The 14,136-nt window shown below is 39.4% G+C and overlaps 1 protein-coding gene across 6 annotated transcripts; it reads right to left on the bottom strand.

Annotated features, from left to right (window-relative positions):
• Positions 1 to 9,241: 9,241 nt before the first annotated feature.
• On the bottom strand, positions 9,242 to 13,650 carry LOC104432830 (DNA repair protein RAD51 homolog 2). 6 transcript variants are annotated; one of them, XM_010045370.3, is made up of 12 exons: positions 13,534 to 13,650; positions 13,153 to 13,266; positions 12,886 to 13,038; positions 12,405 to 12,508; positions 12,242 to 12,305; positions 12,083 to 12,141; positions 11,433 to 11,513; positions 10,907 to 10,966; positions 10,729 to 10,820; positions 10,533 to 10,652; positions 10,078 to 10,221; positions 9,242 to 9,681 (listed from the first exon to the last, which is right to left on the bottom strand). In XM_010045370.3, the coding sequence occupies exons 1-12, from the start codon at positions 13,615 to 13,617 to the stop codon at positions 9,632 to 9,634; spliced, it is 1,125 nt and encodes a 374-aa protein (XP_010043672.2). In that variant the 5' UTR covers positions 13,618 to 13,650; the 3' UTR covers positions 9,242 to 9,631. The 6 variants fall into 6 exon arrangements, with proteins under 6 accessions (XP_010043672.2, XP_010043674.2, XP_010043673.2 ...); XM_010045372.3 differs by having other exon boundaries at positions 10,078 to 10,179; XM_010045371.3 differs by having other exon boundaries at positions 12,083 to 12,138.
• Positions 13,651 to 14,136: the final 486 nt, after the last annotated feature.

Genomic DNA, 14,136 nt, shown 5'->3' with positions numbered 1-14,136 from the left:
GAATTGATCTGGTCATAATTTGATGTAAAAATTTCATCTTCATCGAACTAACCCTAATTACTCAAACGGAAATGCATATAGACGACAAAATAAGATGAAAAAAGGAAAGAAAACAGTACCGTACCACAGATTTGCCGCTGATATTTATGTACTACGTAGGGAGGCAAGTGCAGAGAACGAAACAAAAAAAGGAAAAGGTTAAAATGCCCACTGTTGATCCATGGATTGGTCCCCACCAACACAGGAGGCATCATGTTTTGCATGTTTTCCGACTTCTCAACCTCCTTTCTTTTTCTGACAAAAAAAAAAAAAAAACCTCCTTTCTTTTCTTTTTTTTTTCTTTTTTTTACGGAGCGATCATTGTTGTTGATGTTCTTTTCATTTTAAGGGGTCCAATTAGCAGCCGATTGGCCCAAAAATATTTATCTTTTTGCCCCGTATAAAAAGCAGAATTGCAATGTAGCGTCCCTTCGACGGTTTTTCTTTTAATTTTTCTATGGTGCTTAGTGAGTCACCCCCACCCTATATTACTGCTGTCTAGAACTAGACTGCTACTAGCTAGCCTTTCTTTTTTTTTTGGTCATAATAATATATTAAAGTATCCCACCTTGTTTGTTGGGTGGGTAGGATTTTCTGGTATGGTCTTAGAGTTGGGTTTTGCCCAAATTTTTCTAAGTGCATAGTTCCTCATTTATCAAATTTCATTTATTATTCCTTGACTTTATTATGAGAGAGAGCATCAAAAGTATATTGCATAACTATTTATGAGATTTCTATGCTTTTTATATATATGTGATGATTTTCTATCTATTGGTTTACACTTTTCAATTGGGTTTTTAAAAAAAAAATAAATAAGAATTGGAGGCTAAAACATGTATCCAAGTCAAGCAACTTGGCTAAGGAAAAAGCAAAAGAGAAACCCCATTGGTGTGGAGGTTAAACCCAAGCAAATGAGTTATCCTTGGGAGAAGTCAAATGTCAACTTTTAGAAGAGAGTGGAACGGATGAATTTTTTTTTTTTTTTTTTGAACTTTTTTTGGTTGGGTGTCGTTGGCGTGAGAACAATGAAAGAAAGTAAGTTTCATGTTCTTGATTTCTTGTCCCACCATTGAGACTTTCAAAGTAGGGCGGTCCTAAGTTTGCTAGAAAAACAGAAAAAAAAAAAGATTGTAAAGTCCAAAGTTTTCATGGCCACCTACTATTTGCTAGCCCTATTTGTTTGACCAGATGCACCACCGTATGAATAGATTAAGTGAATGCATAGACCCCAACTGCTTTTATTTCAGTGGCACCTCAAGTAAGGTGAACCACTTTCTTTTGGAAAAACCTATCCCTCTATGTAGAACAAATTTCATTATATGTTAATTCGGTAACACCCTCGAGATCTTCTATCTTCTTATTGCATTTGAATAAATATCTTTTATAAATTACATGGATTGAGACATTAAGGAATCTCCATCCCGACTGATGATGCCAATCCGTAAGCAAAGTGTAGAACACTTAAAGCAATTTGAGTATATAACACCTTTAAGCAACTTCAAACTCACTCTTTGGCTTGATTGTGTCCCACAAATAGCTACAAAAGAAATAGACTCCCAACATTCAACACGAACGACGAGGGAGATTTATAATGAGATAGCGTCAATATCGCACCCCTTAGTTCTATCTTCCTCGTTAAAAAAAGTATGTGATTTTTTTCAAAAAAAATGAATTATTTGAAAAGTATTTTTCTAAAAATGGAGCCTAAATTTCATTACTAGGTCACTGCCAATAAATTACATCATCAAACCTGAGTTCATACGGTTCTATCATTGAATCCATAATCAAGCTTTGCTACCCTTTATGTATTTCTTCCCTCAAATTGGCGCTGGCATTACGTCCAGAACGTTCTTCACGTGTCCTGAAACTAATCTATTTATGAATTATTTTCTCGGACGGTCCAACAGAAACAACAAAAAAGCTGAGGGAGAAGCAAATAATTAAAAATCAAACCTTGTACAGACAAATTAGGTGGAGACAACGTTGCTATCCATGGCCGGTACCGAACTAACCACGAGCTAAACAAGGGCGAACGAGGCACCGTAGAAAACACTGTGGCTGTCCTAGGATGGACGGAGTCGCAACACGTTGCTTTGGGAACATAGTCGTCGCAAATGTTGACCATCGTGGGATTTTCTCGACCGGTAGAATCTATCTAAGGGGGACATTTTGCAACCCCCTTTTCAGAAAAAAAGGTGGTGGGGTTTATTCTTTTTTGACCCGAGGTCGAAATTCTTAATTATTTAATGAAGATAATTCTTCGGATAAATCCTTTAATTAGTTGGCTGCCATAACTGAGAGATTCCTGCTTCTTCCCCTTTCGGCCTTGTCCGAGATTTGGAACTGTCTCATCAATGTCGTGCCTGTGAAAACAGGAGATTCTCGTGAAACGCAGCATCTTGCGAAAGAAGAAGCGATCGCAATCAGCCATTCCAGAGAGTTCATTTCATTTCCTCGGTCGTGTGTAAACCCTGAATGCCAAGCAAAGAATTCAACTTGATTGGGAAAACCCTCTTTACCTTCGCTCCTACATACAAAGTCTCATCTAAAAAGCCCGATCAATCGATGATCGGTGAGTAAGTACATTTCACTATCTAGAAATAAAAAAATAATTGGGCGAAAAACGACTCGCATGTTTTAATTATCGTTTGGTACGGTGATACGTGTCTGTGATGACTTGCATGTTTTAAATGAATGAAGAAAATGATTAGGAAAATAACAGAGTCTTAGGCAAATCTTTTCACTGTTTTTTTTTTGGTAAGGAAATCTTTTCACTGTTTTATTAAACATGTGAAGAACAACGCTGGCCCCATGCACAACCAACATACCATGATATTCACGGTCCTGCCGACCAGAAAATCATGCAACAAAAGGTGATCATTCAGCTGCCGACTTCGATATAATATGACTCGATAAAGATAAAGATGCCCTTCGTTGCTTATTCGCAGCTTTGTGTCGAGCAATTTGTTATTCCTTTCGAATCGCATTAGCCTCGAACTGCTCGGCCAAAAGTGGCAAGGAAGCTCCAATACTTCTATGGCATGATTATTATGAGTTTCCAAAGTTGGATTATACGAATGACGGAATTCGATCTTGCTCAGACATAATCATCATCATCATCATCATCATCTCTCTCTCTCTCTCTCTCTCGTATACGTTCCTTAATTATAACGCTTCTACTAATGAATGGTTTCATCATCTTATGTGCATGCATCTTCTCATCGCTGTGGGTGGAGTAATGGGAAGCATGTGAAAAAGAGGGCACAACATCCCACCATTCCCAGGTTCCAAACCCAACTGGCTTTTTGCTTCTCTCGCTCTCCATTCTTTCCCTTTTGTTTTCCTAAGCATGCTTTATCTTTTTGTCAACCAATGAGAATATAACACTAAATACCGTATGATGCCGAAAGCGCGCCGTACATATTTATATCTCGTGTCGTGTTCAATGCTAGATCTGTTGATTATTGAGATATCCTGAGCACATACGGTTGACTAGCATCCGATCCACAATACACAAGAATCCGATACCCTGAAATGGGCTATGTTTTAGAACAAGAGTTTTAGCAAATACAGATATTCAGGCCCTTTGCGGTACCTAATACAATATTTTTTGGCATCAGTTTCTAATGCACAAGATCTATATGAAGGTGAATGTAGAGTATACTATCAGGATAATATGTTATTTTACCATTCTAAGATCTCTAATACTGAATAGAAATTTAAAGAGGAATGAGGAGAATTATCTTTGCATGATCCAAGCACACAAACACACGATTTTATTGGTGAAGACTAGTCTTGCCTCGACATATTACCTAACAAGCCATTGGCTATATTTTGCATAAAATAGTAAAGTGCATGGAGAGTGAGATTAAGAGAGATGATAATACAGTTAGTAGTTTTAAATCTATATAGTTACTAGCGTCCAATCCGCGATAACGAGAATCTGTGTTATAGATCGTACCGTAATAGAAATATAAGGAATTACCTATAAGTGATTGGCTACGTAGAAAAAGTTGAGAGAGAGAAAGATTTGAATTGATTTAGTACATTCCTATTTAGGCAAACCTCCTAACCTTAAAAAGCTATCACTAAACCCATAATATTTCCGCTTATGGTAACATCAGACCAAGCCACTTCTCTCCCTAGCCCCACCACCAATCCCATGATTTAAGGTCGGGACGCCCGGGCAACCGGCTGTAGCCGGTCGCACCAGCTACCCCACTCCTCCAGGGCGCTTCCTCCCAGTTAATCAATTTTTTCCTGCCAATTCCCACCTGCCACGTGCTTGCTTCGTCCACTTTCTGCGAACTCCCCATCCGGACCGTCCACCTACTCCACCACGGTCAACGTCGCTGATGTCGTTATTCTGATCCGACGCTTGTCGTTGCTTCGGGCTATCCCGAGAAGAAACGCTAACCATATTCTATTTCGGACTACTTTCCCGAAGCAGGAGTCCCGTCCACCGCGAATAGAAAAATCATTTTATCAAATGGGGAAAAGAAACGATCAATCGACCAATATCATGTGGCCCTCGCTAGGCATATTTTATTAATACTTAGTATCCTTATTTTAGAAGCATTTGATTCGATGCATAACTTGTAATGTGTCGAGAAGTGGAAACTTAATTTATCCTTATTGCTTAAAACGTATCTTGATATATTCGTCCAAAAAGTTTATAATTGAAGGAGTTCATCTATCATGCCGTGTTCTTTTCTCATGAGTACAGTGTTGTCAGGTCCTATCGAATGCAAAAAAGATTTTGTACAATTAAAACTAGAGACGTATATAATGATTTTATAAATAGATTGATCGGACCCATGTTTCACATCCCAAATGCCTACTAATATTCATGGACATTATTTTTCACTAGAAATTATAGACGATAAGAATCAAAGACAATATGAGGAAAGCTGGCAAGAGCGTCATTGATTAATATGTTTGATAATTCACATATATAAAGTTCATCCAACCGAATCATACGCGAGAGTGGGAATTTTATTAATGAAGAGTCACTATCTTGCTCACATAAAAATTCAACGATGTGAAACCCGACCATTAAACACGTTTTGATTGAAAATGATTGGAAGCGGAATTAAGCAAGAAAAAATGAATCATGGGATTGTGATTATCATAATTAATAAATATAGCCTTGACTGAGTATATGGAGAGAGGACATGATTGATGAATATCATGCTAACCAATTGGAGGCCATAATAGCAGGCATTCTATGTGAGAAAATCACACTTGTATTTTTTTTCTTTGCAAATTGTCAATCCCTTCACTTTTTGGCCTTCTTTCATCTGTTCTTTGAGCAGTCGGTACACGAGATTATTGCCTTTTGAATTTTTGGTTTCCCAGACATCTAAGGTGACCATATGTAATGAGTCAAGTTCGCAAAACAATAGGATCTGATTTGCTTTTGTTTTTTACCATCCTGGTAAAACAAAGTATAATGATCCTCGTCGGCATATGGCCTTGCACCACACAGACAATTTTTCGAATAAAGCGACGACCTTTTTGCTTGCAAAACCAGCAAAAAAACTAAAATCTCAGCGCGCATCAAGAAATGGACGAAATTCGTCCTTTTTTAAAATTGTAAGTTATACTTGATTGAATAACAACTACACGTCCATTTTGAAAAAAGTTGTGTAGTTCTTTCATTTGGTGTTGATTCATACGATTTTTAGAGGTTTTCATGTGAAAAAATACCGGCAGTAAAAAATCATCCCAATAAAAATTGAAGTTCCAAATTGTATTAATATTTCAAAAACGAATGAAAAACATAATGAATATACAGTTACACGACATGAATTTCGTTCGCAACAGTACCGTACGACATCACCTAAAAGTCATGATTTGAGTATCGAAAGATAATTTTGTTAAAGAGAACTCGCGGATAAATGATCGGAAAATCTCCGAGTGGAAGTCCTCACATCATGTCAAATTCACTCAATTTCCCTTTTGACAGACAAAGATATCAAGGGGGAAGAAAGCAAAGGCGAGAGGAACCAATGGGCGAGGTTTGGTGTCTAAATGCGGGTGCTTTTGGGCTGGCAAGTCAAACCAAGGAAGGGGCACGACCACCTTGTCCTATGATTCAACTCATTCAACATGCGACATGATTAATCTCTCCCGCAAATCATACCAAATCATGATTCGTGTTCCTACGTGGATCCCACGAGGCGTATTATTATAGTAGGATAAATCCCATGCAAGTTGGTATAATTAAAAACGGGCCATTTTTTTGTTCATTAAATTATTAAAAGGAGAAGCCCATATTTCTTTCTACCATTGTCTGGTGCATCCACTGTCGGCAACTGTGTACGAGGTTTTTCCATTGCCTAGGGGGACGTGGACGATCCACCTCCATTCATAGAAAGTCTTCACCTTAATAAACTTAACGCTGTCTTTTCGTCCAATTCTCCATTTTTAGGACCATATTATATTTGTCATTATTAAGGTAGTTGGAGTTTCTTTTTGAAGGGGATTTGCCCCTTCCTTCAACCGCAATTATTGCCTTTTTGGAGTAATGCCGTGCGAAGACGGTTTACGGAGCGGTCCATTTGATCGGTTGTACTCCACTGCACTCGACACCTATTATACATTAAAAAAAAAGAAAAAAGATATTATATTCTATCGCCCTTAAAAATCTGCTGATTCTTTGCTTTAGGAAATATACAAAATTTTATATCCTCGTCACACGATTTTCTCGCACGAAAAACGTTGTCGCGAACTTTTCTTTGGAACTAGTTTTCACGCAAACGAATTCCATTTCTTAGGTCCAATCTAGGATTATAAGAGATTACTTCCTTACAAACTTGAATGGTTGCATCTAGTTGGTCTCGAAAGCCAGAGAAACCTTACACTTCTTGAGATGCAAGATTTTTTTCGTCGGTATTTTTTTTTTCAACCAACCCATTTGAATTAATGCATTCGTAAGTTCACATGAAAAGTGTGGTTCCCAAACTTGAGGCTCCATACTGTCTCAAAGATGCCCGTTTTAAACGAGACTAATTATATTATCAAAGATAAAATGAATAAGAACATTAAAATATGTTATATCGGGCATCGTTGTCTCACTAGAAGTTAAATTAGACACTTTGTTGAAAGAAAACAAAGTAGATTTTTAGCCGTTGTCTTGTGCGATGCGTTTCCAATTGAAACCAAACGAGATCTCCTCTCTCTTTTTTCACTGTCCTCGTATACCCTACCTAGGAATGCGTTTCAAGAAACCTTTGTAAAGTCGGAATTCACGAAGATCACTCCGAACACGTTACATCAAAACCACTGACCAAAGGAGTGACGTTGCTTGGGAGAAAGACATGCTCTCGAAAGAACTAAAATAATTGGAGTAATTAAAGTGGAAAAAGAAATGGGCCAAAAAGAAGTGGGAGGGGGCCAAAAAATTAAAAGAAAGAGACTTGTCCAATGGCATGGAAAAGAATAATGGCAGGCTGGGTCCCGAGCACTTTGTTTATCAACCGTTGGCAATAGAGGCTACTAGAACGGTAAATCATTGCGTGGCCATGACTTCGAGTTGTCTTTAGATTGATCTTACAGCATGGTATTAATTTTCGCAGCGACTAAGGGAAATAAGGAATTCTGTATGAGATTTTTTTAGAAATTTTGCATGATCATATGTAGCGTACGTTCGTTTCTCCATCATTTTGATGCGATTCTCATGTGCAAAATCGGATCTACACCACTAAAATCAATTGGAAGAATGGGGATCCAGAGGAAAAGAGGGTGTAAAAATCGATGAAACATTGATTCTGCTTGCCATCGCAACAAAGTCGCATTAAGGGAAAAAGGCAACAACATAATAATGTCGTGGTTTACCACGAAAAGGGTCTATAAAAAACATCGTATCATGCGACTTGACGAGGTGCAGAGCACACAAGTTGATATTGTACAAATGGCACAAGTGGCGCAAGTGCCCAACTTTTTTTTTATCTTTTAGTATAAAAAAAGCACGGGTAGTTCGAGGAGATTGAGATGCCGACACTAGATGATGAACAGAACGAAGCCGATCTGCTCGTGGTTCAATTACTTTAATCCTAGAACGTCTTGACCGTATGTAAGGACACGTCAGACGCATCGACAAGTTGATGGCTCTGCGAAGACAATACACGGTTCCAAGTTACTTAATGTGGAGAGAACCTGGTGATTCACGTCCACAAATGCTGACTAAAAAACCTCAAAAAAACCGGTCATTGCTGGCTGATCTCTTTGCTCGTTTAAAGAAACCATAAGATAAGGTTGACTATTTCCCTCGCTTCTTCAGTAGAAAACAAGCAATACGATGTGAAGCTCACATTCCTCGGTGTCCACAAACAATAATATTAGAGAGCTGGCTGGCTCATCTCTAGGTGGAGAACATGCCAAGGTAGCGTTGCTAATTGATCAAGAGGTGTACAGCCTTAATAAAATTCAAACGCTTGGGACGCACAACAGGCCTCGGTTTTGTCAACAGTTTAATTGCTGGTACTTGGGGCCACAACACCTCAACAGGCTGAAGCCGAGAACTGCTAAAGGGTCAATGGACTTGGCCTCGATGCTTCTATGTCCGCAATGCTTGGCTAGTAAACAAGACAAATAGGAGATAACAGCACCCGGATACAGCACTATGAAGTGCCAAACGGTCGATGCTGAACAGGATAAAATGGAACCTAGGTTTCCCAACTCTCACATAGAACAAAAACCGTCTAATTGTTTTTATTTGCACAAGAGATCTCAAATTTCAAGCTAAAACGGAACTAAAAAAGACCACATTCTGTCCTTGCCCCGAAACAGCATGACGACAACAATGGGCATAAAAGTCCTCAATCTTTGCCCAGATGAACATGACAAACAGACAACTGTGTCTTGCAACCAATGTTAGGTCTACCATTACAGCAACAGAACAAATACACAATAACAAAGTGATATCTGATGAATTATGTAGCATTCAGATCTCGGGAAAGCAATAAATCTGTAGGATTGTTGTCCAACAGACAACCACATATTGATGAAGAATGATAAGATTCTTCTGCACCATCAGGCATATGCATTTCTGTCTGCACTGCCACATCCATTATGGATGGTGAACTGCAGACTGACATGACATGCCATAAATCTCCAAACACTTCAATAGACATGCTCCTAGAGCATGGTGTCGCAAATGATCAAATATGAGTAGGAGTGAGACTGCAAAGGATGGAAGTTAAGGATAACAAGTTTCCAGTTACTACCAAAGACGTACATATTATAAATCGAAACATGATAATGCTTCATAGCTAGGAAAACCAGAGTCCTTTCCAAGCTAATCTATAGCTTGTTTGTCAGGAACACAATTTACCAGAGTTAGCAAATATGCCTCTGCATGAGAGGTGATTTTCTTTGTCATGCTGTTCCCTTAAACTTAGATTCAGGTAAATAGGGATAGTAAGGAGATGGGAAAAAATGCTGCTTGCAGATATAATTGGTTTTATACAGCTGTTAAGTCTACATGGATGGCAAATCACGCCAACACTATGGCAGAGAGTACAGACATCTTTTTGTTAGACATGCCTGCAGACTGCAGACTGATCATCAGCTTCCAATTGTACATCCATCACTGTCTGTGAAACTGCAGAGTATCGGAATGGATAATCTCACTGTGGCCTGCAGAAGTTTTCATACAGTCGTATTAGTGTGGCCTGCAGAATGGTTCAAATGCGCATTCAACTGTCAAGAAGATGACAACTTTTTTTTTACTTTTTGCTTTAACATGTTCTTGTAACATGTGAGGATCAAGTTTTATTATCAAGTAACTTCAAGTTCTTAAAAAATAAACACCTTTATATGGAATCATTTTTTCACAAGGTTTTTGAAATTGAATGGAGTTAATTTCACGAGGAGAGAGAAAAGTTACTTTTTCAATCCTAAGTTTTAATAAGTGAAAAAAATAAAGATGAATGATAGACACTGGGATCAGAGCTGCCCAAGCTCAAAGCCATGAACATAGAGCCTCTTACAGAGGATGGTTTTGAAAGGTAGAAATAAGTCATGGTGACTCACCATCGCAATGTATTGTGCTTATCTCTTGCCCCACCACTTCTATTCCATCATCATTCAGCAATGAGATCCCAGATGAAGTTATGCTAAAAGGGAAAGCCAACGCTGGGGACATAGGAGATTTAGCCACCTTTATAAACCTTTCACCTCCATGACAAAACAAGGATAAAATTTTTAGCAATAGATGGGTGGAACCAACTGACTTTCAAGCAATTCAAACACCCAAGAGGTGTCTGCTCCTCACAGTTGGTAGAAGGACCTCAACAAAGTTATTGTCCACAAAAAATTTATCAGCTGAAGACAACAAGGTTTTCAAACCTAATTCTCACATTATTAGCATATCAACATAGTCCTCCAGGAAATGCAGCTACTGCAGCAACTTTTACTGCAGCAAAAGAGTGGGACCAGAGACTCCTGACACCCTAGGCTAGCACTAGTATATCAAGTGTTGGGCAAACCTGATATTGTTTCAAGTATGAGACGTATAGTCACAGCATGTGCCCAATGAATACCCAAAGCAGCAATTAATTGGGAATCATACTTGGAAGTGTCCTCTAAATCTCGGTGTCTTGTCCCCACTGCACATAATACAACCCGCAGGTTTAGTTATAAAAAGAAGATGTGGTATTTTCATGTACTAAATTATCATTATACCTTGGAAATTATAGCGCCATGTGTCATCACTGCTTTGAGATCTGACTTGGTTTGTAACTACAATTGGAATTCTTGACAATTCACCAACTGACCTATAAAGATCACATGAAGGACAGCTAGAAACCAAGCAGAATTTTGACCAGAATTTATGAAATGAAACCGAGGCAGAAAAACTCACTTAAGAAAAGATATATGCCATCCCAATGGGTTTATCTTGGAAGCTCCATGCTCGAATTCCCTGAATGAATTAACAGCGCTTGCCTTAATTGAACACCAATAAATAAGAAACTATAAAGTGACAGAGAGGCGCCCTAATAATGCTGGACAATTAACATCAAGCCGTTAACGCTTGGTTATTCTGCATTTTGGCGATTCTGAGACGGCTATAGTACTTAATCAACATTAAGCTCCACAAAGTTCTTCACCTCTAAAATCACATTTTGGAAATATGAATCAGAGACTAAAATCTTCTTCCATCCTCTTCCACTATCCCTGACAACTCGTTTCTGAAGGCTTAACAAATTTGCACCAACTTAGAATATTTCTTAAAGCAAAGGGCTGCAACAAGTTCAGGACACCTGAGCATTGAAACTCAGAAACTTCATATGATACTGAAACCCAAAATTTGGGGATGCATGACAAAAGAAAGACAATTGCCTTGGATGAACTTCCATAGCCAATCTGGCCAAAGGGAAAACAATTACCCTGAAGTGAGAGCTGCCATGCTGTCAATTACTAGCAGCTTCACACGGCGCTCCAGCAGCAAAAGTTTAATTTGCTGAAGACTGGCAAAGGAAAACATAATATTGATTATTAGGAGTCTTCAGAGATTTTCAGAGAAAAGCAAATGAAAACGTAATGACGACATTCAAAATAGCTCATTCCTTGAAAATGAAAAGGACACAAAAGAAATGGAATGAAAAGAAAAAGATATTGGTTGAAGAAATATGAGAAGCTAGATACTCGATCAAATGTGAATTCTCACAGTGACTATACAGGAATTTTTCAAAATTGGTGGACAAAATTGAGAATCATTATGGAGATTCCCACAGGGAAGTAGTCCAATATCCAGGAACATCCAAATAACTCATTTCCATGTAAAAGAGAGTACTCAAGTTATGAAAAATCAGAAATTCTTTGGCCATTTTTTAATTGATAAGATCTGCAGGAACATCATTCGCTAACAGCTCATGATATGATATATCTTTCTTGTTTTTTACATTTGTACGTGCGTATTTTCATCTGTCTGTGATTCGCTGCATATTACCACTCACTGCATTGTGATACACTTTATAGCTATTGCAAGAAAAACAACTACTCTTCCATCTCATTCCCATGCTGCTTAAGTTCACACCTTTCAGTAAATTCGGCAAGGGATGCTGGCCGCAAGACAAGAATCCGACCAGCCATCTGCTAAATTTTTTTAAGAACATTACGTTCCGAACACCTACAATAGTTACATCAAGCAACTAATCAAAAGGGGAGGAGAAATTCAATGCATGATGAGACATACCTCCTGTGCCATTCCTCTCGTATAAAAAATCTCAGGAAAACTTTGTGCACCAATTTCTATCAGCCTGAGATACGTGAGTTTCACAAACTGATCATATCCCGTATTCTCGAAAAGACACAGGTCATATAAATCCCTAAGTCAAACAAAGAAATCACTAAATTACCTTTTTGAACTAAATTTGGACTCCACGTCAATGTATATAACTTGGGCATCTAAACCTCCATGACGCGTTGGCAGAGATGCCAATAATGAGAGCTTCAGGCAAAACTAAGAGAGAAAAATATAGACAAAAGGGGAAGTCAACTTAAGCAAGTCATACCAATCGGCACTAGCTAGACACTTCCTATTCTCCCTACCAACGTTTATAAGTCAATTTAGAACACAAGTTTAGCAGGTTTCCCATTAATTGTGAATAGGTACAAGATTCTCTACGTGTTAAAATAGCAGATAATATCAACATGAGTTATAAAAACATTCTCGCTGGATGAAAGTACTTCTGCTCCAAAGAGAAGATAGCAAGTTCTGACTAGATTGCTGGTTTAGCAATCACATGTAGACAGGATATACCACAGCTTCGAAAGGAGTGACTGAAAAGGAAAAAAGAAAAGACGAATGAAGTTCCACATCCATTCAAGCTACCCTACTTGAGTTTTGCCAATTCCAGCAGGACCGACCAACTCCGTTATAACTCCAAAGGGAATCCCACCGAATAAGGCTTCATCCAAACCTTTGAGCCCTGTTGGGAGATGACCTGCCAATTGCTCATTTTGAATACGTTGTTCTAAAAGCGACAGCGCCTGCAATCACAGGAGCGACGCTCATACAGTAACCGAAACGAAAAGTGGAATGACGTCACAAAGCCGAGACACGAGGTTTCATCATTTAACAATGCTAAACGCTTATAGCCATACGGTTTGATACGGGGGAGACACCCTCTCGCTAATGTGCGCCAGTGCCGATGTCACTTCTGCCAACCCCATGTCCGCCAACTCCATCAGATCGAATTCCGTTAAAGACAATGCATCCTGAAAAACACACCAACTAATCTCTTTGTGATTTCTACAATGCAGATGCTGGATGGCATGCGACGCCAAAATCGCAGCCCTTTGGTACTGAACCAACAGCTACGCGAACGGAATAATCCTCGGCACTATCCGAAACACGACATCGGCGAGCGGATCAAGTTAGGATTTAGCTCTCCCCACACGCTTCGATCTCCGGCTCGAAACTCCAACGCAGCGGTCAGGAAACGAAACGCAGAGGATGAAAAGCGTCCGGAGCCGGAATCTGACCTTGGCGGTCTTGATGCTGCGAGCAGCGAAGACGTTGGCGATCGATTTAGGCAGTCCCATCTCGCTGATCGGCCGGCTCGCCATCCTCGCGCACGTCCGGCGTCCCCCCCGCCCTTTCCCGCCAAATCGGAAAAGCCCTAAACCTCCCTCGCGCCGGATTTGTGGAGAACCGGAGATGCGACCCGAGCCCACCTCGGAAACCCATTTCTGCTGCGAGGCCCAAATCTACGAGGGCCGGAACAAAAATCCGCGCGCAAAAAGCCCATTAGCTTTAAAGATCGTAAATATTGAGCCCATGTGTATGATGACCATGTCGGACTGAAGAGAAAAACTTCACCTACCGTTCAAACCGTACCGTGTTAAGTGATCTCTCTTTTAGGAACAGCTCTGGGGCTTTCCTTCTAGAAATTCGAAAGCCTCCAGCTCATATCGGGTTGGATAAAGTATAGCTTTAGGAGGAGGAGGGGGAGATATGAACTCAGCCTGGTGAGCTTGCGTATGTCGCTGCGATGTCGTCACACCTCTATGATTGCTGTTGAAATTTGAAACTTGGGGATCGGGCAAAAAAAGAAAAGGGGTCAAGACTTGGCCAGATTAATGTTA

The sequence above is a fragment of the Eucalyptus grandis genome, chromosome 2 (genome assembly GCF_016545825.1).
Source record: "Eucalyptus grandis isolate ANBG69807.140 chromosome 2, ASM1654582v1, whole genome shotgun sequence".
NCBI lineage: Eukaryota > Viridiplantae > Streptophyta > Magnoliopsida > Myrtales > Myrtaceae > Eucalyptus > Eucalyptus grandis.
The sequence above is the reverse complement of the archived record's forward strand: the minus strand, read 5'-3'. Positions and strand labels throughout refer to the sequence as shown.